We start from the raw sequence: 24011 nt of genomic DNA, 5'->3' as shown, positions 1-24011 counted from the left end.
GCAACTGGCTGTGTGTGCATTATCTGTGTGGACAGTCCTCCCCTGTGGGCTGGAGTTCTGTGGGAAAATGAATGGAGAGAGCACAAGGCAGGTGGGGAGAGGCCCCAGGGCAGGGGTCAGCATAGGGGTAAGGGAAGGGAGGCCAGAGGGGCAGGGGCTAGGGTGGGACCTGGGCTTTGGGATAGGAGGTAGAAGCCATGCTCCTGAGTGGAACACAAGGCCCAGAGAAGTTAGGACCACTGCAGAGGTCTTCGTGGCATTTGCTGTGAGGGGACAAGTTGCGTGTGGGCTGGAGCCCTCTGTCCCAGGGTTTGTGTCAGCTCGCTGCTCCTCATCCGGAAGAGAGGGGGCCTTGTGTGTGCCAGGGAACAGACGCCATGGGGGGGGGGGTGCTGCCCGCCTGGCGCAAGCAGTGCACACTAGACACCAGGGGCTCCTCCCACCCTCAGCCCAGATTCCAGGAAGGGCCACCCTGTTCCTGGCTCTAGAACTGATGGTCCCAGAGGCCTGTTGTACCCAAAACAGTTCAGCCCTGGTGTGGAAATGGGAGCAGAGGTCTCCTGCACTGAGGCAGTGCTGCCCCCAGCGCCCCACGGTCCCATGGAAGCTGGCAGCCTCTCCTTGGAGCAGGTCAGGGGAGGACCTTCAGTCACTGGCTCAGCTGGCACTGCCTAGCTCCCCTCTTGGTCACTGGTGAACCCCTGGACTTTCCATTCCCACTGTACCATCGCCGTTGCCCTCTGCTGCCTCCAGCGGTATCCCCAAGGACTCGGTCACAGGGGGCCCTCCCTGCTCATCCAGGTCGGGTCACAGTGTCTGCACTGTAACTACATCCAAGGCATTAGGGGTGTGGGGTCCCCTGTGCAGAGGGAACAAGTCTTTTCTAAGATTCATTTGGTGAGATCCTCCTGCATCCTCCTCTCCCAATGCCCAGGCTCTCCTCTAAACCCCCCACCCAGGGCCTTTGCATATGCTGGGCAGCCTGGGAGGGTGGCTTTGTGTCCTCAGTTAACAGCAACCACACACCCTGTTATCCTGTTTTCTCATTTTGAGTTTTATGTAAACAACATCTGCCCCCCTCCCCCCCCGCCCATTTCCCAGTAGGGCTGAGGCAGAGTTGACTGTTCACTGCTCTCCCCTGTGCTGGTCCTCATGCCAGAAACACTTGTTGCTAAGTAAGGGTGCCCGGGAGCAAGGGATTGAGGACTGGACAGCATGACCCCAGATGGCCATGTCCTGGGGAGGCCCTGCTCTGGCTTCTGGATCTGGCTTTGGACTGGGTGGGTGGGTGGGGACTGCAACCTTGGTACCAGCTGGGTCCTGAGCCAAGCTCCTGTCTGGGGAGGGACTTCTTGAGAAGACAGACACACAGTACCTCCCCACAACCCCAGAGGGACCAGCCCCCCTGGGTGAGGAGCAGGGCTGGCTCTTGCATCCCAGCCAGGCTAAGCCCGCCCCACACACAGTCCAGGGAAAAAATGCGGAACAGGGGTGGAGCATGACATCATTGAGTGCTCCACCTGCTGGGGCGATTAGTGGGGGGTGGAGCAGGGTCCCAGTCAAATCAAAGTAGACAGCACAGCCTGAGCAGCTGGTCGGACGGAGGTAGAATTCAGGTTAGTGCCCAGGTGTGGAGGGGCTGCGCAGGGACAGGGGTGGGGCGCGGTCATCCACTGTGGTCCGCGGCGCTGGTGTTCGCTCTTTTAAGTTGTGATTCATATCCGGCCCTGGATGTTTATGGGTCAGTCTGTGGGTGAGTAGGTAAGTCGTGGGTCTTTCGGGTCCCAGCCCTGGGGAGTGGGTGTTAGAGGCAGACCACGAGGGAGGAGGCGGCGACTGTCCAGACACCAAGGCCCTCCAGATTCGTCTGAGGCTCCCAGGCCCACAAACTCCCGCCGGCCTGGGCCTGAGCTCACTCGTCCCCACACCCCTAGGCCACTGTGTCTAGCTATCCTCCCGCCGTCTACGATGGGGGACAGGGAAGACGGCAGGAGGCCGTGGGCCTGGCCGCTGTCTTTGGCGGAGCAGCAGGTGTCAGCGGAAGGGTCTCAGGGCTGGGGGCGGAGCTCCAGGGCCCCCCGAGGGTGCAGCCGTTCCCCGCGCGCCCCGATTGGGCCGCGTGAGCCGGCCCCACCCCGCGCCGGCCCCGCCCACCCACCCCTAAAAACACTGTCTTTGCCGCCGCCGTGAACAGCGTCTCCGCCGCTGGCGGAGACCCCAAGCGACAGCAACAGCAGCCGGGCGACCGAGCCCAGAGCAAGCGAGCGGCGCACAGCTAAGCCGGCGCGGGGAGCCCGGGCCGCCGGACCGCCGCGATGTTTCCCAAGGAGGCGACATTCCCTCGGGAGACGACTTGGAACATCTCGTTCGCGGGTTGCGGCTTCCTCGGCGTCTACCACATCGGCGTGGCTTCCTGCCTCCGCGAGCACGCGCCCTTTCTGGTGGCCAACGCCACGCACATCTACGGCGCCTCGGCCGGGGCGCTCACGGCCACGGCGCTGGTCACCGGGGCCTGCCTGGGTGAGCGGGGTCGGCGGGCGCGGCCGGGCGGATGTTCGTGAGCTCACAGCGCGCCTCCGTCCCTCGCGTGGGGAAGCTGGACCCCGACCTGGGCCGTGGGTGCAATCCTGGACGCCGGCCCGGGGGCGGGGCCTGGTTTGTTTTGCTCCCAGGGTACCCTGGCCCGCGCGCTTTTGGGGCCGAGGCTTCCGCATAGGCCTGCCTCGGAGCAGAGGTGGGGGGCCAGCAGGTGCAGCAGAAGCTATTTCATTGGAAAGAGAAATCAATTCGTGGGCAGGACCGTGAGAGTAGGGGAGGGGCCTAAGCTGCCACCTCATCCCAGGCTTTGGACTAGGTGCTAGCGGTCACTGTGTCCTGGGGCTATAGCCTTCCAGGCTGCGATGGCCCCGGGCCTGGTGTGGGAGTTGTCTCTGAAGAGCATTCTGGGCACTGGGGCCTCACGCTTCCCTGGGGCCCCTTGAACAGGCCTGGGTCCCCAGCTGTGGCCCGTTGTTTTGGCCCCTTCCATGGGGTGGCAGGTGTTTCTGGACTCCCCAGCCCCGTGGTCAGGAGTGTAGAGGTCTGAGTGTGCTGGGAAGGACTTCTTCACTCACACTTACTTCCTGCGGGCACCTACAAGTGGTGTTTACAGCACACCGAGTGCTTCAGGAGTCCTGGGAACGCTGCCCAGCTCCCAGACTACTCTGGCAGCCAAGGTGACAGAGGGGTCATCAGTGCCCGCCCAGCAGGAGCCTGTTCAGGGTTCTCTCCTGCCTCCTTCCCATGACCTTTGCCCTGAAGGGGGCCGGGTAGGAGCAGGCTTCTCCGTTCTCATTCTCGGGACAGGGATCTTCCACTGTGGCCCTGACCCTCCCCTCATGAAGGCCTTCAGATCAGTGCTCTCGGTCCCCATGCTGGCCTAAGTCCCTGGTACCCACCTGAGGACAGGGCTCTACAGCACCTCCCCCACCCCACTCCCAGGAACTCTCACTTGTGGTCTTGGGCGGCTGGAGCCTCCACGGTGTGGCAGATGCCCATCCCCACACTGCCCTCTCCTAATCCGGGTGGTGGTCCTGGAGGAGGGCATGGTCCCCAGGTCCTCACCGAGGTCGTCCTGCCCCCCTGACAACTCCTGGGCCTGCTCCCACACTAGGTATGTCCTCGGCTGTCACCCACGGTCACCAGGAGAAGTGTTGGGGAGGGGCTGCTTACTCTTGGCTGCAGTGGAACACACTCGTGCTTTCCCGGAGTGGTGGGACCCCACCATATCCAACCTCATACTGCCAGTGGACCTGTGGGACCCCTGGGCCGTGCTGGGATTTTCTGGTCTGGATCTGGCCAAGTGGGTAAAGGCTAAGGCTGGTCAGAGTTGAGCCTTTGCCCACCCCCTTCCCGGGCTGAGTGCCACATGAGGACAGGCCCGGTGACTAATGGACCCGGCAGACCGTTGGGAAACACCAGGCAGAGGGCAGGCTTAGTCCCAGTGGGCCGGCCTTGCTGTCTGCCCTCACAGGGGTGGTGGCCGGTCTCTCTCTTTTCAGGGGCAAGTGGCAAAGGTCCCAATTGTGGGCTAGACCCCCTGGGATTCCTCCTGGGTAAAGGGTATGCCATGAGTTGGGCATGGAGCCATAGGGCTGTGCTACGCCCAGGAGTGCTAGCCTCTGACCCTTGGCCCTGCCGCCCCAGGTGAGGCCGGTGCCAACATTATCGAGGTGTCTAAGGAGGCCCGGAAGCGATTCCTGGGCCCCCTGCACCCCTCCTTCAACCTGGTGAAGACCATCCGTGGTTGCCTGATGAAGACCCTTCCCGATGACTGCCACGAGCGTGCCAGCGGGCGCCTGGGCATCTCCCTGACCCGGGTCTCGGATGGCGAGAACGTCATTATATACCACTTCAACTCCAAGGAGGAACTCATCCAGGTGGGCCCCGGTGGGGTCACCCCGGGGACACAGTTGAATCCTGAAGCCCCCCCCTGCTTACCACCCCTCTCTGTCCCTGCTCCACAGGCCAACGTCTGCAGCACTTTCATCCCTGTGTACTGTGGCCTCATCCCTCCCACCCTCCAGGGTGTAGTAAGTACCCTCTGAGCATCTTTCCTGGGTGACAAGAGGCCACTGTCGTGGGCTGTGGGACCGGGCTGGAGGAGGAAGCCATCTGTGTCCCCCCCACCCACCCCAAGCCCTCACTCCTGCCACTGCCTGTTGCCTCACTTCCCCCAGAGTTGCTCAAGAGCCAGGCCAGCCCACGGCCATGCACACTTCCTGTAGCTGTGCCCCCCCCCCCGTCCCTGCTCCCCCCCCCCTTCCCATGCCACTGTCTGGCTATTTCTCAGCACCCAGGCAGGCCTGTGGCAGTGCCCAGTGGGTAAAAGGCCCCAATGAAACAGCCACTGAGTGAGGCCACAGGGAGGCAGCCAGCGTTCCCTGCAAGCCCCTCACCATGTGACCCTGTGTCCTTGCCGCCTCAGCGCTATGTGGATGGTGGCATCTCGGACAACCTGCCACTGTATGAGCTGAAGAACACCATCACAGTGTCTCCCTTCTCGGGCGAGAGTGACATCTGCCCACAGGACAGCTCCACCAACATCCATGAGCTCCGGGTGACCAATACCAGCATCCAGTTCAACCTGCGCAATCTTTACCGCCTCTCCAAGGCCCTGTTCCCGCCCGAGCCCATGGTGAGCCCACGCTGGTGGGGCCAGGCCCGCACAGCCTCTCCTCGCCTGCTACTGGTTGGGAAAGCTGCCCGTCTGACCTCCCCTGAGTGACGGGGTGGGGATCTCCCCAACCTCTTCTGAGGGCTGGGGAAGAAGTTTGTGGCCTGCACAATCTCTCCACTGGGGGGCAGCCTCTCCGGTCTCCGTCCACCCCAGATCTTGTCCTAGAGAAGGTTCGCTGAGTAGTAGTGAGGGGTGGAGTTTGCAGGGACACCGGAGACTAGGGGCAGAACAGGGGGCGTGTCTGACTCCTCTGCTCCGATTTGTCACCCCCCTGCCTCAGGTGCTACGGGAGATGTGTAAGCAGGGCTACAGGGATGGTCTGCGCTTCCTGCGGAGGAACGGTGCGTGGGCTAGGCCCCCTGTGGGTTGCCGGTGGGTCCGCACCACTGCTCCCCTGCTGCTGCCCCCCTCGCTGCCCAGCGCTGACCCCCTGTCTGGTCCTCCCTACCCAGGCCTCCTGAACAGGCCCAACCCCCTGGTGACACTGCCCGCTGCCCGCCAACCTGTCCACCAGGACAAAGAAGAAGAGAAGGCCATAGTGACGGTGGAGAGGGCTCGCAGGGAGAGCCACTTTCCGCCACCTAGGGAGGATCACATCCTGGAGCACCTGCCTGCGCGGCTCAACGAGGGTGCGTGGGGGAGGGGAGCGTGGGGGAGGGTGCGTGGGGGGGAGCGTGGGGGGATGCGCGGGCTGATGAGGGCGGAGGGCTGTGGGGAGGAGGAGGGGGTGGAGCTGAAAAGGACTGGGCCCCACCTCCCTCAGCACCTCTCCTCAGCGGACAACCTCCCTCTTGCACCCCACCCACAGCCCTGCTGGAGGCCTGCGTGGAGCCCAGGGACCTGCTGACCACACTCTCCAACATGCTGCCTGTGCGTCTGGCCACAGCGATGATGGTGCCCTACACGCTGCCCCTGGAGAGCGCTGTGTGCTTCACCATCCGGTACAGGACGCGGGGGTGGGCCGGAGATGGGTTGGGACCAAACTGTGGAATCATCCATGAGTGGTGGTCACGCCAGGGAAGAGGCAGGAGGTTCGGGGCAGGGGGCTATGGAGATATCGGGGCATAGAGAGGGTCAGAGGTTGGGGTGGGTGTGTGGGCATCAGGTGGGCCATAGACGCTGAGGCCGTGCCTTCCACCCCCCACCCCCAGCTTGCTGGAGTGGCTGCCCGACGTCCCAGAGGACATCCGGTGGATGAAGGAGCAGACCGGCAGCATCTGCCAATACCTCGTGATGCGTGCCAAGAGGAAGCTGGGCAGCCACCTGCCCTCCAGGTAAGCTCCCCGACCGCTGCGTCCCCCCCGGGGCCACAGAATCCCTGTCGTGGCCGCCCCCACACTGAAGCCTGCCCTCCCGCCTGCAGGCTGTCGGAGCAGATGGAGCTGCGTCGGGCCCAGTCCCTGCCCTCGGTGCCGTTCTCCTACGCCGCCTACTGCGAGGCGCTGCCCGGCTGGATGCGCAACAGCCGCTCGCTGGCGGATGCGCTGACGAAGCTGGAGGAGTGCCAGCGCCAGCTGCTGCTCGGCCTCTTCTGCACCAACGTGGCTTTCCCGCCCGATGCCCTGCGCATGCGCGCCCCCACCTGCCCCAGCCCTGCGCCCCAAACGCCGCAGCCCCCGCCCAGCTCGCCCCCTTACTGAGCACCCTTGTCCCCTGCCCCCCCTGCCTTCCCAGCCCCCTGGGGTCCCAGTGCTGAGGGCTAGGCCCCACCCCCCAGCTTCCCTGCCCCATGAGGTGGGGCCCTGGGGCTGCTGAGATTCCCCCTCCCTATTCCCTCTGGAGTGAGGAGATGGGGGCCCTCCCCGCTGGCAGAAGGGACTTTGCTGCCAACCCCTTCACCAACCACTCACTTGCTGCACTGAGGAGGCGGGGTTGTGGAATACCCCTCCCCTCGCCCGCAGAGGGCCCCTCACCTGTGCCTTAATCTCCCCTTCCCAGGCCCACCCTAGGGTGGTGGAGGGCTGGTGCCCGGGCGGTCCGGTAGTCAGTGCAGTATTAGTATTACTCCCGAGAACTTTGCACCTGCCCCTCCCTTCGCATTTTTCACGTTTTGTTGAAGAATGTGTGTGAAGAATTATTTATTTTTTGCCGAAGCAGATGTAATAAACGCCACAGCTCAGCCCCTGCGTCCTCCTTGTATGTGACCCCCTCTCTAACTGGCCAAGGTCGGTAGAGCTGATTCAGGTCAGGGTTTCCAGGGGTCCCTTCTCCTTGAGCCGGGCATTCAGGCCCCCGGGGGGGCTTGTCCCTAAAGGCATCTGTGGGCCTCCCGGGCTGCAGCCCACTCGTCGGCTGGGACACATATATTTGCCCCTCACTTTGCCCTGATACCTGCCAGCTGACCCTTGGTTACAGCTTTCCAAGGGCCAGAGGAAATATCTGGGACCAAGATCCCTGCTGAATAAAAAAACAAAGGAATGTTTACAAAAGGTGGCGTCTGACACGTGGCGGGAGTTGCTTTACGGGCTGTGGTGGGTGAGGTTCCTGAGGGAGCATGGGGGGACCCCGACTCCACTTCGGGCACTTGGCCCAAGGCTCTGTGTGAGGCACTGGTGGGCTCTCCTCCCTTGCTATGGCCAGGTGCACGCCTGTTCTTACTCCCCGCCCCCCTCCTTGCCCACAGGGTTCCCAGTCTCCTGCCAACACATAAAAGAGGTCTGGAATATTAGGGTGAAGTCTGAGCTGAAGGGGGTTGGACCTTGTTCTGGGAGAGACCTGGTTTCCTGGAACTGTCCCCTGCCCTGCCTGGGCTGTTGGAGGAAGTTCGGCCAGACCTCCTTGGTGACCAAAAGGTGTTCCAGGGTGTGAGGTGGCAGGAGCAGAGTCAGACACTTGGCTAGCTGTCCAGAGCCTTTAGTCTGGCCCCGTCCAGCCCCACCTGCCTCTCCCCCGCCCCCGCAAACATGGGGGAGGCTGTGGTGGTGGTGGCAGCGGCAGCCCCCAGCCAACAGTAACGGTCGGGGTTGGTCGTGGGACTGAAAGACTGGGCGAGCCGGCTGGGCAGGTCCCTGGTGTACCTGTGTGCCAGGGGCCACCCCCCTGACAGTCTCAAGGTCCTGGCCTGTCGGGCCAACCTGTTCTAGCTCAGCAGGATGCCAGCCCCCTGGAGAGGCAGAGGCCTCCAGCTCTGAGCACAGCCAGGGCCCCACCGTGAGGCCAGCGCCCCCCCTCCCCAGGTGGGTGCTGGGGCCAGGCTGGGGCTGGGGGGGGACCTGGGGAAGAGGATGGGGTTTTCTCCCCCAGCAGGAAGGTCACACGCAGGCTCCACCTAGCTCCTTCTCTCAGGCTTGCTCCAAGGGGAACCCAACAGGAGTCCTGGGGGGCACGAGCTGCTGAGGTGAGGACTTCCCACCCCTACCTGGTCACTCGCCCTCACACCTGCAGAGCGGCATTTGTGCTGTTGGTTTCAACGTAATTTTCTAGTACGTTACATGTGTATTGTTTAAAACCGGGAAAATCCAAATTGCGACAGTACAGATAGAGAGGAAAGTCACCCCACTTCTAGAGATAACCATGGAAGATGTTTTGGTGTATTTCCTGCCTCGTGTGTTTGTTCTACGCACTTTTTGGCGCCTTAAATAGGTATAGTCAGGACTGTATCCCCCCGCCCCGCCCGCCTCCCCTCGGCCCTGCTCAGGAAGTGTCCCCCGGCGCTTGGGTCGTCTCTGCCCCACCTGCCGCGGAGACTCTGCGGGGACAGAGACGCGGCCGCCAGGTCAGGGGCGGGTGGGGAGTGAGGCGCAAGCCAGGCTGCTGGGGCCGCGCCGAGAGGCGGGGACAGCGTGACAGCGGCGGCGGCGCCCCGCCCGGGGCCGGCCCACGCCGGGGTCTCGGCGCTCGCAGGGCAGCAGGAGCCTCTCCGCCCCGCGCCCCTCGCACTCCCGCGTCCCCCGCCGCGCCCGCCTGTCCGGGAGGGGAGGCCAGGTGCGCGGCCGGTGCGGCGGCGGCGCAGCTGGCAGGTAGGTGCCCGGCCCCCCGCAGGGCACGCCGACCCCCGCGACGGGCGGTCAGGGGTTCTGGAGCCCCTCGGGGCGGAGCGCGCGCCGCCCTTCCTCCCTGCTCCCCGCGTCCGGCCGCAGCTCGGCTTCCGCTGGGATGGACCTCGGGCCCCGGAGAACCCGCGAGCCGCCGGCGGGGTGGCGCACCGCCTGGGTGAGGCGGCGGCCAAGACGGGGGGAGATGTGTCTGGGCCCGCGTCCCCTCGTGCCCCTCTTCCCCAGACCGCCCCTCTTTGGAGATCGCGCCCCTCTCGCTCCCCCTGGACTGTGGGTGGGCTGAGAATCTAAACTGAGGAGGAGGAACGTCAGACACAGGTGTGGGGTTCGCCGCGCGGCGGCCTGGCGCTGGGGAATCCGGGACCAGGGCGTTGTAGGGACGACAGGTGTCTCTGACTAGGGGGTGGGGAGTCCCCGGGGGAGGGGCGGGCGGCCTGGTGGAGGTTCCGGGGTACAGAGGCGGGAAGTCTGAAGGAGGGAGGAGGCTAGTGCCGGAGGACGGGCTGTTAAGCCTAGAATTTGGAGTATTCCTGACAAAGGCTGTGGAAGGCACCCTTGCCCAGGCTGGGACTCTGCACCTGCAGCCTAGGGGGCCTGGAGCCCGGTGGGTGGGACGGGCCGTGGCAGGGAAGGAGGAGTCTACCCAGCTGGCCAGCTGGTGGTGGCGGGGAGGCCCGCTGATACCCAGCCTGGGTGGGGGTGGGGGGCGCTGAGGATGAGGCGGGATTGGCTGAGGGCTCCCACTGGCCCAGCGGGACAGCCCGTTCTTCAAGTTCCCAACTCCAGGACCTGTTCAGCTCCTCCCCTGATGACCACTCCCTCACCCAAGCTCCCTGTCCTCAGCTGCCAGAGCAGAAGCAACCCCCCCCCAGCCCCCCAAGGAGATTGCCCCTCTCTCGAGCCCGCCCTCTCCTGGGCTCCCTCCTGGACCCACAGCCTCTAGCTCCCTGGCTGGTCCCCGCAAGTCCTGAGCCTGTGTCACCCCACCCATGACACCCCTGCCTGAAGCACCCCCCCAAGTAGGCCAGACCCCCTTCCCAGAGGTCCCCTCTTTCTGCATCCGTGCTCACTCCTGGGTCCCCATGACTCCAGCTTAGCCCTTAGCCACCCTAGTACTTCACCTCTCTTTGCCTCTCCTTCCCTCCCCCCTTTTTTTTGAAACGTTTTCTGTTTAACTTAAATTTATTGGGGTCCTATTGGTTAATAAAATTATACAGGTTTCAGGTTCCTCCCCTCCTCATTTCTTCCGAGCCTTGCTCAGCCCCTGACTCCTCCTTGGCTTTACAGCACCCAATGGCCGGCCGAGACCCCACTTTCATGGCCAGCCCTGGGAAGCCCAAGGCTGGGGAGGCCCAGGAGGAGGAGGAGGAGGAGGAGGGAGATGAAGAGGAGGGCTCCACGGGGCCCCGGGCAGCCATGCTGGCCCAGGCCCAGGAGCTGTTTCTGCTGTGTGACAAGGAGGCTAAGGGTTTCATCACCAGGCACGACCTGCAGGTGAGTCCCCGGTCCCAAGGGGCTGCCAGCCCAGGGCTGACCTTGGCTACAGAGCCCCCCATCTTTGGCCAGGACTTGCAGAGCGACCTGCTCCTTACACCGGACCAGCTAGAGGCTGTGTTTGAAAGTCTGGACCAGGCCCACACGGGTGTCCTCACTGCCCGGGAGTTTTGTCTCGGCCTGGGTGAGCTCCTCCCTCACGCCCCCACCCAGGGACCCTCCCCTGGCACGTCTGGGACTCTGTGGGATCCACAGCCCACACGGGCTGCACCTTGTATTTCGCCATTACCTCCCTCTGGAACACATACTAATGTGTGTACACACACACACACGACATGGTAAGGCTCTACAGAAAGCCCCCTCCCTCCAGCTGCTGTGGCGTGTGTGGAGCTGACCCTCGGCTCTCCAGCCCTTTCTCCTGTGCCAAGCCCAGGTGGGGCTGGGAGCTAGCTGTCCATTCTGGCCTGGACCCGGCTGTCACCTCCCATTTCCAGGCCAACAATCAAACCAGAATATGGAAGAAAAACAGGAAACTGGGCTCAGAGAAAGAGCAGGATATGTGTGTGCAGGGGGGGTAGGGGGTGGGAGTGGATGCTGAGCCAGGGTGGTAACCCACACACAGTCCTGGTAATCTCTCTCTCCCATGTCCACAGGGAAATTTGTGGAGGTGGAGTCCGCCCAGGGCACACTGCCCTCCCGGGCTCCTGAGGAAACCTTCGAGTCGGGCTGGTCGGAGGTGCAAGGCGCTGGGGGCTCCTTGGAGGAGGAGGAGGAAGAGGAGGAGCAGGAGGAGAGATTCTTCGCTGCGCTGGAGCAGCTGGGGGTGGCCCGGGTCCTGAGCGAGTGAGTCCGTGCTGGTCCTGGTCCGGTCCAGCTCCCAGTTCCTTCCTCTGTGTGCTGCCTGTCCCATGTCTCCCGCACGTCCGCTCTGGGCAGGGTCCCCAGGCTGGGTCTGGCCCTGCTACTGTCTCTCAGCTGCTGCTACCACCTGGGAGGGGCCGGGCGTGATTTCCCACAGAATTTGCATTTTAGGAGGCAGCAGTCCTGGCTGTTGGGAAGAGGGGTGGCTCTGGGCACGCGGCCTCCTCCTACATACCGGTACACAGGACTGCTCCTTGCAATGCCAAAAGATCACACGACTGAACCCTGGCAGGGGCGACAGCACCCACAAGAGGGAGGCCCTGCATGCAGCAAACGTGCTTAGCTTGTCCGGGGCTGCAGAGGTCACTTTCGGGGAGGGTCCGGAGCCCCCACTTGGACTTCAGTCCCTGCCGGCCCTTCTAGACAGCGGGCGGTGCTGACGCTCTGGACCCGGCTGCAGCGAGAGCGGCCTGAGTTGCTAGGATACTTCGAGGACGTTCTGATGCGTGCTTCGGCCTGCCTGGAGGAGGCGGCCCGAGAGCGAGACAGCCTAGAGCAGGCGCTGCGGCGGTGAGGCCTGGGACCCGGGCGGGGCGCCGGGAAGCGGTAGGGGCGGGTCTGGAGGCCGCAGTGCTGGCAGGTTCTGTGCAGCTGTCTCACCCACGGCCCCCCGAAGGCGGGAGAGCGAGCACGAGAGGGAGGTGCGATGTCTGTACGAGGAGACGGAGCAGCAGCTCCGGGAGCAGCGCCAGCGCCTGCGGAGTCAGGTGGGCCCGCGGCCCCGCCCCCGCCCCGCCCCGCCCCAGCCGGGCGCGTCTCTCCGGCTCCGCCTGGTCGGAACCGGTCCCACTCTCGGCCTTAGCCTCTCGGTCGCCCACGGAGGCTCAGACGCTCCTGGCGCTTCCCAGGACCTCCCCCGGGAGGAGCGGAGAGGCCGCCTGGAGCTGGAGCTGCAGAGCCGCGAGCAGGAGCTGGAACGCGCCGGCCTGCGGCAGCGGGAGGTGAGCGGCCTCCGGCCCGCACTCCGGGGAAAGGTGTTCAGCCCAAGCCCGCAACCCCACCGCCGTCACCACGCACTCCTGGTATCCTGGGGGTCCCCTATGCCTCCGGGTCCCCAGTCTCCGAATTTTGGGGAGTCAGGGGCAGACAAGCATCCCGGGGAAGAGGGGATTCCTCTCCATCCGTGGTTTCTCCGCGACTCGCCAGCTGGAGCGGCAGCTGCGGACCCGGGCCGCGGAGCAGCTGGAGGCGCAGGCGCAGAACGCGCAGCTGTGGCTGGCCAACGAGGCGCTGCGGACGCAGCTGGAGGGGGCGCAGGAGCAGCTCCGCAGACTGGAGGGCGACTTGCAGGGCCGCCAGGAGCAGAGCTTCAGGTGCCCCTGGGGCGGAGCTGGGAAAGGCCTTCAGGAGCGGGTCCCCAGGAGGGGAGCGCGGGGAAGCTGGGGTCGCGCTTGGGGCTCAGGTCTGGGCCACTTCCATCCACATCCCTAGTCTCAGCCCCACCCTCAGGGTCTGCGTGGGGCAGGGTCCTCTAGGGGTTCGTGGAGAGCCCAGGAGACTCCTTGCATCCAGGTCACCACCTTCCACCCGCAGGGATGTGGTTGCTGTCTCGAGAAACATGCAGAAAGAGAAGCTGAGCCTTCTGCGGCAGCTGGAGCTCCTCAGGTTGGGTCAGACGCAGGCCGCACGAGGGAAGGGGTTCAGTGCAGCTCGCGACCTGCTAGCTCCCAAACATCCCTGACCGTGGCCCAGCTTACTACAAGGAAATCCTTCTTTGCATCTACCCTCTCTCCCTCATGCTGCAGCCCCAACCAGATCCCTCCCTCTTGGTCTGAGGAAGAGTCAGAGCCCACACTCCCTACCCTTCAAATACTGCTTCCTGAGACCTCTCAGAGCCCTTGGCTTCCCTTCCCCAGGGAGCTGAACACGCGGCTGCGAGACGAGAGGGATGCCTGTGAGACCAAGCAACTGGCCAGTGGCCACAGAAAGGCGATGGCCTCAGCCTGCCTGCCAGGGCCCACCTGTTGCTGCTGCTGCTGCTGCTGCAGCAACTGGCCTCGATCCCCCAGAGGTGGCTCAGGCCACCTTCCCAGTGCCTGCTGACCAGCCCCCGAGTGACTCACTGGGTGTTCCTGGGAGCAGCTGCCCTTTAAAAGTGACTCATCATGGCTGGGGCTGCCCATCCAAAACCCACTGGGCTCTCAGCCTGCCCGACTGCAGACATGAAGGAACTAACCTGGGGTGGTCAGGGTCTCCTGTGCCCCGATTCTCCTGGTCCTCATGCTGTCTGCACCCCATCAAATCCACCTCTGTACAGCAGAAAACCCCCCTCTTCCAAATAAACTCCACTGACTGCACTGGACCTCCTGGCCCTTCTGAGTGTGGGGGAGCCACAGGTGTCAGGCGTCCAGGGTACATGAGTGGCACAGGTCCACAGCCCTGTGGTGTTGGGACTGTGGGTCCCTCTTTGTGCATGTGGGCATATGGGTGTCCCTGTGTCTCTGGTCAGACCTCAAGCCGTCACAACCCATAAAATCTTTTTTTTTTTTTTGTATTTTTCTGAAGTTGGAAACAGGGAGAGACAGACAGACTCCCACATGCGCCCGACCGGGATCCACCCAGCACGCCCACCAGGGGGCGATGCTCTGCCCCTCTGGGGTGTCACTCTGCCTCGACCAGAGCCACTCTAGTGCCTGGGGCAGAGGCCAAGGAGCCATCCCCAGCACCTAGGCCATCTCTGCTCCAATGAAGCCTTGGCTGCGGGAGGGGAAGAGAGAGACAGAGAGACGCTTCTCCTATGTGCCCTGGCCGGGAATCGAACCCGGGTCCCCCGCACGCCAGGCTGACGCTCTACCGCTGAGCCAACCGGCCAGGGCACAACCCATAAAATCTTGAAGTCCCATGGACCCATTGTCTCACCAGGGAGTACTGGTTAGCGGTTTCCTCCCACTTAGACTCAGTTGACCATCCCTTCCCTATGCCAGTCCTCACACAGTTCTGGGTAAACCACCAGTCAGGCCAGTTCAGCGTGGAGCCTCCTAGGGTAGGTCTGGAGCCACCTCCCATGGCCAGGGGCCCTGCCTGGGAAGCTGGGAGCTGCTAACTCAGCCTAGGACAGGGAAGTGGGAGCAGCGCTGCCCATTGTCCCTGGAGCTGCTCCAACCGATAGCGCAGACTCAGACCCCACCTGCGGCTGGGGATGAGCCTGGTGGATTGGGAGTCGCTCCCCTTATCCTCGCTCGCAGCTTCCCAGTCCGGTGGGTCAGCAGGACTTTCTCCCTCAAGCCTTCCTACTTACTGCCAGTCCAGATTCCCTCCAGACTGGATTGTCTCTCACGGGGTCCCTAGGCCTGCCCCGCGCCAGGCCAGTCTGTTGTGCTGACTGACCCTTGCAGCCTCCGGGTGGTCCCCGGGTTGGGAGGAGAGATAAAAGTGGGCCTGGAGGACAGCAGAGTCTCGGACAGATCCAGCCAGGACCATGGCTAGGCTGGCCGCCTCCACATTCCCCCCACCCCTAGCCTAGCCCGGCCCCTCCGTCTCCTGAGGGCCTGGACCCTGGCTGTGTGCTGTGGGAGCCCCCGGACTGCAGCTGGCCCGGCCTCCACAGCCAGGGTAAGGGACTCTCAGCGTTTGCACCCGCGGGTGTCCCGCCCGTCCGCCCGCGCAGAGGATTTTTATTCGGACTTGCCGGCGGTGGGCGGAGCCCGCGGGGCCGGGTTCGTCTGCCGTGGGCGTGGCCTACGAGCAGGGGCGGGGTTTGTGGGCCGTAAACGGGGTCTGGGGGACCGGGGCGGGGTTTGTGGGCCGTGGGCGGGATCTGGAAACCTGGGCGGGGTTTGTGGGCCGTGGGCGGGGCCTACGGGCAGGGGCGGGGTTTGTGGGCCGTGAGCCGGGTCTGGGGGGCCGGGGCGGGGTTTGTGGGCCGTGGGCGGGGTCTGGAAACCTGGGCGGGGTTTGTGGGCCGTGGGCGGGGTCTGAGGGTCAGGGTGGGGCCGTAGACCGCTCCGCGCACCTCCCTCGCAGGCCTCCCGCCCGCAGAGCCATCCCCGCGCAGGAACCGCCGCCTCCGCTCGACTAGGACTCGTGGCGGGTGAGTGGGTCTCCTGGTCGGTCGGGCCAGCCGGGAGAGGCTGAGAGCCCGAGGCCCTGCGCGCGCGGCGCAGACGCAGAGGCCCAGCCGCGGGCCCAGGAGGCCCTTTCCGGAGGGAGGAGGACACCGGGAGGCTGGGAGGGCGGAGCGGGACGCAGGGCCGGGGCGAGGGTTAGGACTTTAGGGCAAGGACGAGTGCAGGTTGCCTCCCGGGTCTTAAGATCCGCCTAACGGTCCCTTCGCAGCAAGGGCCCCACCTGAGCTTCCCACTCATTGTCCCAGGACGCCGGTCCCCTTCCCTCCGCCCGCAGGCCCGCCCACCACCCGGTGCAAGTGGGCGGGAGGCGGTGGCGGTGGCGGTGACTTCATCTTAGTGACGCGGAGTCCCGGGCCCCCCTCTTTGGGGCCGCCGAAGCCGGGTGGAGTTGCAGGTGGGCTGGGGTGGGGCAGCTCTGTCCCGGCTGCAGGAACTATTTCTGGCCGGCCTTTCGGGAATTCACGTCCGCCAGGCTCTCCCGGAAAGAGGGGCCGCTTCTCACGGGTGGCGCGGGGGCTGGATCTGTGTCCGGAATCAGCCTCCCTTGGGGGTATAGCTCAGTGGTAGAGCATTTGACTGCAGAATCAGCCTCCCCAGAAGGCCTGGGGCCTCAGAGCAGGCCAAGGGGCAGTGTGCCCAGCGTGGGTCTTGCACACCTCCAGCTCCGTGGTCGGGGTCTACGCCTTTTTTTCTTCCCAGGCTGCAGCTACTGCTGCTTGGTGGGGAAAGGGGCAGTGACAGGTCAGGTGCTAAGGCCAAGGGTGGGCTGCTAGGAGGTTCCTGGCTGGATCGGACTCTGCAGAAATGTCCTCTGCCCTGCCCCTCCCTGTCCAGACCAAAATACCGGGCCTGACCGCTCCCCTTTCTGCTGCTGGCAGTGATGTTCCCAGCTCGTGTCCACTGCCTGGGGCAGCCACCAGTGGGGGGTGGGGGGGGCAGGGTTCTGTCGTCCACGGTGGGCCAGACCTGTGACCTGTGCCTGCCCTTCTGGTAGAGCCTCCTGGGGAACTTCTGTCCACCTGTCTTACAGAAGAGCCGTTGGTGCCAGCGAGGTGCGTGCTGGGTGGGGCGGTGTCTGGAAAAGTGGCCCTAGGCCAGGCTGTCTGTGTCCCACAGCCTTCTCCTGCCCTCCCCAGTGCGGTTACCTCACAGCAGAGCAGGCGGGCTGTTCCTGGCTGGGGTGCGTCTGAGGAGGGGCACAGCCTGTAGCTGTGAGGTAGTGGGACTGTCCCTTTTCTGGTGATGAGGAAACCTCAGGTCTGGGGAGTTTGTCTGCCAGCTCCGCCTGCCTGTACCCTCCACACTCTCCACTCTTGCTGGGAGAAAGGAGGTCTCCCTTCTAACCGAAGCCTGAGGGAATTCCCTAAGGCTACATGGCTAATGAAGGGCAGGCCAGTCTCTCTGAGTGGCCTCCTCCCCTCTGGCAGCTGGTAGGTTCCCGTGACATGAGGCCTGGGGAATGTGGTGGGGTAGGGTGGGTAGCCTGCATGAGCTCACCACAAGGTGCCTGCTGGGCCTTCCTACCCTGGCCATCAGCAGAGGTGTCAGCTGGTGATGGTTGGCATCCTCTGTGCACCTGTGCCCTGGGGTCTGGTCAGGAAAGCCAGGCCCTCCTGGCTTCCACAGCTCTGGGCACCAGGCATCTGCCCCGGTTGCAGTAGGGGTTGGGGGGCTCCTAGGACACTCTCCCAGGGTCTTTATCCAGGGCCAGTGGTTTCTTGGGCATTAGTGTTTCCTCCTTCTGTCCCTACTGGTGTCTGGCTCCCCTTCCAGTCAGGTCCTGGTATTGTGGGCTGTCTGACCTCCACGGCCTCCCAGCCCCAGGATGGGTGAGTTCAACGAGAAGAAATCAACATGTGGCACCGTCTGCCTCAAATACCTGCTCTTCACCTTCAACTGCTGCTTCTGGGTGAGGAGTTGGCATCTACCTTGCCCTGACCTGTCTTTGCCACTTGCCATCCCATCCCTGGTCCTTGAAAGGAGTCACGGTGTGGGGCTTCTATGTGGTGACTGACTGGTGTGCACTGCCCACAGCTGGCTGGTCTGGCTGTCATGGCCGTGGGCATCTGGACATTGGCCTTGAAGAGTGACTACATCAGCCTGCTGGCCTCGGGCACCTACCTGGCCACAGCCTACATCCTGGTGGTGGCTGGCATTGTCGTCATGGTGACTGGTATCCTGGGCTGCTGTGCCACCTTCAAGGAGCGACGGAACTTGCTGCGCCTGGTTAGCAGGGCATGCCTGGCACTGGGGGTGGAGGTACCTGTGCGGGGGCTCCCTAGCTGGCTGCCTGGGGCTGACTCTGGGGCCCTGACTGGGTAAGAAGCGACGATGAAGACGGAGTGTACATGGCAGGATAGCCTCTGTGTGGGTGGGGAGGTCCCTCCCACCTCCCCAGCCCTCCCATGAGGTCCCAGCCTGGCGAGGACACCAGCTCCTAGTGGAAGCCCTCACCTGCTGTCTGAAGCCCTCAGTCTGTGGCCACTTGGGAGCTGAGGGTGGGGACGCTGTTGAGCTCAGACACTAGGAACCCTCATGGAATGGGGGTGTCGGTGTCCCCGCTCACTGCATCCTTCCTCTGCCCCACTCAGTACTTCATCCTGCTCCTCATCATCTTCCTGCTGGAGATTGTGGCTGGTATCCTTGCCTATGTCTACTACCAGCAGGTGAGGGGCCCGGACAGGCCACACGGGGACATGTGCACATACACAGACCCACCTCCCCCCAAGCCCCGGAGCTGACCACTGTGCCGTCAGGCTCTGGGAGTGAGGGCTGGGCCACAGCAGGGTTCACTAGGGGCTCCAGTGTGGAGGCAGGTGTTCTTAGGATCTGGAGCGCTCTCCTTTCCCCTGCCCCTCCCCGTGGCCTCCTGGGCGACTCTCCCAGCCCACCTGATTCCTGCCCCAGCCGCATGGGCATGAGCCTGGCCCTGCCCTCCCCTCCGCACGTGCGCAGCCCCGTTCTGCCCCACCTGGGGGCTCTCAGACTGTGCTGAAGTTGTCACCGTCTCGCCCCCAGCTGAGTGTGGAGCTCAAGGAGAACCTGAAGGACACCATGACCAAGCGGTACCACCAGCCAGGCCATGAGGGTGTGACCAGCGCTGTGGACAAGCTGCAGCAGGAGGTTGGTGGGTGGCTCAGGGAGGCGCCTTCCTGGGACCTGTGTGCGTCCTGTGCGGTGTCTGTGGGGCGGGGACTCAGCCCTGCTCTTCTCCCTGCAGTTCCACTGCTGTGGCAGCAACAACTCCCAGGACTGGCGGGACAGTGAGTGGATCCACTCGGGGGAGGCGGGAGGCCGCCTTGTTCCAGACAGCTGCTGCAAGACCGTGGTGCCTCACTGTGGCCAGAGGGACCACGCCTCCAACATCTACAAGGTGGAGGTAGGTGGGCGGGGCCTGGGCTCCCAGGGTGATGGTGTGGCCATGCCACACCCTGGAGTGGGGGGGTGCCTAAGACTTTGTTTCGGCAGAGGGTGCAGGACTGGCCTGCCTTCAGTGTTCCCATCCCCACCCTGCCAGGGCGGCTGCATCACCAAGCTGGAGACCTTCATCCAGGAACACCTGAGGGTCATTGGAGCCGTGGGCATTGGCATCGCCTGTGTGCAGGTGAGGGTCTTGGGCCAGGGTGGGGCCTGGTGGGCGCAGGAGACAAGGTGGCTGGTGGCCGGGCCCGCTCACGCCTGCTCTGCCCCACAGGTGTTTGGCATGATCTTCACGTGCTGCCTGTACAAGAGCCTGAAGCTGGAGCACTACTGACCCTCCCACGGCTGCCCCTTGTGCGCCTGCATGCTGCAGCTTCTCCCGAGTGACTACTGAGCTGACACTACTGACGGTGGGGGGCGGGGAACCCCATGCCTCCCCTCCCGTCTCCCTCGCTGACAGGGAGGCTGTTCTCCTGCCGGTGCCTCCACCAGCCCCTATCACTGTGACCTCTGGGGACCCACACCCCCAGAGAGCTTCAAGTGCCTTTTTCGGCACACCCAAGCCCTGACGCCTGAGGTGTAGCAGTTCTGCCTGTGTGGGGGTCTGGTTCTGTCCCCTCTCACAGCCACCTCCCTTGGTGGGGAGGGGTCGTGGCACCTCAGGGTGCTCCCTGATGCCTCTGTTCAGTTGGAGAGGCTGGTTTGATGGTGAGTTGGGCAGAAATGGGCTGGGCTGGCCCATCCTAGGGTGCTTCCAGCCCCTTGGACACACCCCACATGGTGGTCTGGGACAGGCCTTAGAGGGAGGGGTGTTGTGGGGGGGGGGTGTCACATAGCTTGCAGGTGAGGAGCTTCACGTCCCTGCCACCAAGTCCAGTGCCACCCATCCCCCTGGGGAGAGCCTAACCAGCCCTGTCCCCAGGGCCCCGTGCCTCTGCCAAGCCCCCTGGCCCCAGCCACCTTGCTCTGCGGAGTCCCCTGTCGTCCTGCTGATCACCATCATCTAAAAGGCCACGATGTTCACTGTGTCTCCCCTTCCCTGGAGGGGCAGGGGTTTGAGGGGGGTGCTTTACTCACTGCTGTATTACAGATGCCTAGAACTGCTCCTGCCACATAGCAGGTGCTCAATAAATGTTTGTGGAACAAATAGGTGGGCTTACTATGTTACTGAGAGATGGCTCTGGTTCTCAGAGCCCTCATGTCTAGCAGGGTGGACAGACCCACCCATCTACTGCTGTGACAAAGGAGGACAGTGGGCCATGAGGGCACATCCTGGGGGTCCAGGGCAGCCAGGTGTGAGCTGAGAGCCGACAGGACTCGAGGGGGAAGATGCCAATAGCAGGGATAGCTGAGCACAGGCAGAAGTTCATCCATTCTGAGGACAGGGTGGCAAGGCTGTAAGCTGGGCGGGAAAGGCGTGAGGTCTGAGGTCTGGCGGATGTTGTACTGGTAATGGAAGCCAGGACTGGGCACTGTGTACCAGTGCCCCAGGGGCTGCCCAGCTTTCGTCCCCAAGGCTTGGGCTGTCTCCTTGAGCAGACTCCATCTCAGCTGTCTGGGCAATTGGCTGGAGAAGGCTGCCTTCCTTCCTCTGAACTGAGCTTCTGCCTTCTGTCAGCCAGAGAGCACAAACTAACCTCAACCCAGAGTGACAGCTCTGGCTGACCCACAGGATTTTTTTTTAAGTGAGAGGAGGGGGCATAGAGGCAGACTCCCTGCAGGCGCCCCCACCGGGATCCAACCAGCAACCCTTGTCTGGGACCAAGGCTTGCAACCAAGCTGTGTGTGTGTGTGTGTGTGTGTGTGTGTGTGTGTGAGACAAGAGACAGAGAGAGAGGGACAGACAGGGAGAGATGAAAAGCATCAGTTCTTCATTGTGGCACCTTAGTTCATTGATTGTTTTATCATCTGTGCCTTGATGGGGGCTACAGCAGACCAAGTGACCCCTTGCTCAAACCAGTGACCTTGGGCTCAAGCTGGTGAGCCTTGCTCAAACTAGATGAGTCCACATTCAAACTGGTGACCTTGGGGTTTCAAAACTGGGTCCTCAGTGTCCCAGTCTGACACTATCCCGTGCGCCACCACCTGGTCAGACACTAACCAAGCTATTTTTAGCGCCTGAGGCCTAGGTTTGGACCATCCGAACTATCCTCAGTGCCTGGGGCCGACACTGGAACCAATCAAGCCACACTAGCTGTGGGAGGGGGAGAGGGAGGGAAAGGGGAGGGGTGGAGAAGCAGATGGTCGCTTCTTCTGTGTACCCTGACTGGGAATCGAACCTTGAATGTCCATATGCTGGGCCAACACTCTATCCACTGAGCAAACCTGCCAGGGCCAAGGGTTAAATGCTAATGCCCGTGGTACTGGGAGCTCAGCCAGCCCTGACAACCAGCAGAACCTCCTCAGGGCTGGCTGTGGAGACCAAGGCTGCCCCTCTTGTCTGCAGGAAACTGGGCAAGGGGAGGTGCCTACTGAACTTGAGGGGAGCCTGGAAGTTTCTGCAGCAGGATGGGCAGCTGTGACCACAGTAGACACTGTATTCAGAGCCCAGAACACCTGGTTATTTAAGTCCTGGAAGAGAGGATGTGGAGATTTCTGTGCTCACCCTAGCAAGCACCCAGAACATTGGGGGGGGATGCCAGTGCTCTTGACTGCCTGTGTCTCTGTGGGACTGTGCGAGCACCCCCTCCAGAGGGAGACATCCCAGGCTGAGCAGTTACCATGGGGATGGTTATTCCTCCTCCTGGACAGGAAGGACCCTATATTCACCCCCAAGAGGCCTTAGGCATCAGGTAGAACACGGGTGCATGGGTGGCGGTGAGTCCCATAAAGCCAGAGCAACTGTTAGGACTTCCTTATGGTTCTGCAAAAACATTTACTGGATGTTTCCTTCCTGAGCAGGAGACAAACGTCCACACAGCTGTGGGAAGGCACTTCTTCTGCCTACCCACGTCTCAGTGAAACAAACTCTGGCTACATACTGGTGGGGTCCACACCACAGGGTCACTTCTCCAGGGGCACATAGTCGAGCAGCTTCTCGACCAGGTCCACGTGGGCTAGCAGCATGCGGTGGCGGTCACTTCTCCAGGGGCACATAGTTGAGCAGCTTCTCGATCAGGTCCACGTGGGCTAGCAGCATGCGGCGGCAGCAATAGCGCTTCAGGCCCAGTGCGTCCAGTGCGTCCCTGAGGGCAGGAGAGAGCGGGCTGTGGTTTGTTCATCCTGGCCTCACCCAGCTGCTGTGGGATGTTCCCTCAGCTCTGGTCCCACAGCAGGGAGGGAGCTCTCTCCAGAGTCACCTTGCTCATTTCCTGTGACAGAGCCTGCAATTTCCCTGGGACTCAGCTCATTCAGCCTTGAGGCCTCTAGAAAATTCTCATGCCATGGGCCCCGATGTACAGAGATGGCAGTTTAGGAAAGGGGAGGCCAGGTTGAGAGGTCCTTGTCCGTGGCACTGTACAAGCCCACCAGCTGTTCCCGCACTCTGGTCACTCCCCGGGGTCTGGTGCAAACACTCAGCCCATCTCTGGCTTCCCTGTTCATCCCCCCCACTGCACTAAGAGCCTGTGGCATATTGGCACACCACAGGCCGCAGCGGTTCCGTGCGTGGTCAGGACACGCACGGTCTACACAGTGGCCAAGGGTTAGAATAGTGGGTAACAGCCTGACCAGGCGGTGGTGCAGTGGATAGAGGTCGGACTGGGATGCAGAGGACCCAGGTTCGAGACCCTGAGCTCACCAGCTTGAGCGCGGGCTCATCTGGTTTAAGCAAAAGCCCACCAGCTTGAACCCAAGGTCTCTGGCTCCAGCAAGGGGTTACTCGGTCTGCTGAAGGCCTGCAATCAAGGCACATATGAGAAAGCATTCAATGAACAACTAAGGTGTTGCAACGTGCAATGAAAAACTAATGATTGATGCTTCTCATCTCTCTCCGCTCCTGTCTGTCTGTCCCTGTCTATCCCTCTCTCTGACTCACTCTCTGTTTCTGTAAAAAATAAATAAATAGAATAGTGGGTAACAGACGCAGGCAGGCATGGTGGTAACTTCATGCTAAGGGGCAAAGCACAGAACACAGACCCTGCAAAAGCCTCATGATGACAGCTATGCGGTCAGGAAGCTGTCCTATCTCCTAAAAGACAAGTGGGCTTACAGGACATGGGGGTGGCCCCAAAAGCAAAGAGAAGAGATTAGGGACAAGGTGGTTGGGGACCAGGTGGATTGGGAGGAGGCTGAAGACTAAAACTGCAGTAGAGGGGCACCGTGACTGGGTCGAGGGTACCTAGAAGTCCCTAACACCAGTGGCTTGATCCCCCAACTCCCCTTCTCTCTCCAAACTGCGGAAGGGGGGTGGGGGGAGGGCGGGCAACGTTCTCCCGAGAGAGCAGGGCTGGAGGGGACCCTGGGACTGAAAGTCGCTGCACCATGACCTGGAACTGGACGTGAGTGCCGCTGCCCGCCTGGCCCGCCCAGCAGACCCGGACCAGTACCCTACCTCCTCTGTTCCCCACCCCCCAGCCTCCCGCCCTGACCTCCGCCCCCGCCCCGCAGGCCTGGCTCTCGCTCCAACCTCGGCCCCGACTTCCGCCCCAAGTAGGCCGGGACCGCTACCCTGGGCCCTTGCCTCGTCCTCCGCCCCAGCCCCGCAGGGCAGCCCAGGGACGCTTCTCCGCCGCACAGGAGGCCCTCGCCCGCCCAGCCAGGTGCCTCACCCCTCGGTGTACTCGGCCTGCAGGAGCCCCAGGTAGGCCTCCCACTTGTTGCCGACGATCTTGCCGCAGGTGAAGCAGCGCACAGGGATGATCATGGCGACAGCAGTTCAACGGCTGCGCTCCTGGGTCCCCGCGGAGCCTCTGCTTCAGGCCCCTCCACCACCTCGCCTCGCCCCGCCCCGGGCGC

At 63.0% G+C, this 24011-nt stretch overlaps 4 protein-coding genes across 10 annotated transcripts; 3 read left to right on the top strand and 1 right to left on the bottom strand.

The window, feature by feature from the left end:
• The first annotated feature begins 1501 nt into the window (after positions 1-1501).
• On the top strand, positions 1502-7337 carry PNPLA2 (patatin like phospholipase domain containing 2). The gene is made up of 10 exons (XM_066252428.1): positions 1502-1616; positions 2195-2520; positions 4186-4418; positions 4506-4571; positions 4967-5176; positions 5499-5559; positions 5671-5847; positions 6027-6159; positions 6370-6492; positions 6582-7337. Exons 2-10 carry the CDS (start codon positions 2316-2318, stop codon positions 6856-6858), a joined length of 1485 nt encoding a protein of 494 aa, XP_066108525.1. The 5' UTR covers positions 1502-1616; positions 2195-2315; the 3' UTR covers positions 6859-7337.
• An 890-nt stretch (positions 7338-8227) lies between these two features.
• CRACR2B (calcium release activated channel regulator 2B) lies at positions 8228-13930 on the top strand. Of its 6 annotated transcripts, none has more exons than XM_066252425.1 (10): positions 8228-8394; positions 10501-10707; positions 10780-10891; positions 11361-11550; positions 11992-12138; positions 12209-12335; positions 12477-12569; positions 12775-12941; positions 13162-13233; positions 13485-13930. In XM_066252425.1, the coding sequence occupies exons 2-10, from the start codon at positions 10507-10509 to the stop codon at positions 13669-13671; spliced, it is 1296 nt and encodes a 431-aa protein (XP_066108522.1). In that variant the 5' UTR covers positions 8228-8394; positions 10501-10506; the 3' UTR covers positions 13672-13930. The 6 variants fall into 6 exon arrangements, with proteins under 6 accessions (XP_066108522.1, XP_066108523.1, XP_066108521.1 ...); XM_066252426.1 differs by lacking the exon at positions 8228-8394 and adding an exon at positions 8533-8640; XM_066252424.1 differs by lacking the exon at positions 8228-8394 and adding an exon at positions 9011-9177.
• Positions 13931-15509: 1579 nt separating this feature from the next.
• CD151 (CD151 molecule (Raph blood group)) lies at positions 15510-20262 on the top strand. 2 transcript variants are annotated; one of them, XM_066252420.1, is made up of 9 exons: positions 15510-15658; positions 16690-16747; positions 17469-17604; positions 17730-17921; positions 18287-18361; positions 18714-18818; positions 18916-19074; positions 19213-19299; positions 19390-20262. In XM_066252420.1, exons 3-9 carry the CDS (start codon positions 17521-17523, stop codon positions 19447-19449), a joined length of 762 nt encoding a protein of 253 aa, XP_066108517.1. In that variant the 5' UTR covers positions 15510-15658; positions 16690-16747; positions 17469-17520; the 3' UTR covers positions 19450-20262. The 2 variants fall into 2 exon arrangements, with proteins under 2 accessions (XP_066108517.1, XP_066108518.1); XM_066252421.1 differs by lacking the exon at positions 16690-16747 and having other exon boundaries at positions 15515-15658.
• Positions 20263-21970: 1708 nt separating this feature from the next.
• Positions 21971-23999, bottom strand: POLR2L (RNA polymerase II, I and III subunit L). Its single transcript, XM_066252419.1, has 2 exons — positions 23825-23999; positions 21971-22300 (listed from the first exon to the last, which is right to left on the bottom strand). The coding sequence occupies exons 1-2, from the start codon at positions 23917-23919 to the stop codon at positions 22192-22194; spliced, it is 204 nt and encodes a 67-aa protein (XP_066108516.1). The 5' UTR covers positions 23920-23999; the 3' UTR covers positions 21971-22191.
• Between the last annotated feature and the right edge of the window lie 12 nt (positions 24000-24011).

Source organism: Saccopteryx bilineata, chromosome 1 (genome assembly GCF_036850765.1).
Source record: "Saccopteryx bilineata isolate mSacBil1 chromosome 1, mSacBil1_pri_phased_curated, whole genome shotgun sequence".
NCBI lineage: Eukaryota > Metazoa > Chordata > Mammalia > Chiroptera > Emballonuridae > Saccopteryx > Saccopteryx bilineata.
Note: the sequence above shows the minus strand (reverse complement) of the source record. Positions and strands in the feature narration are given on the sequence as shown.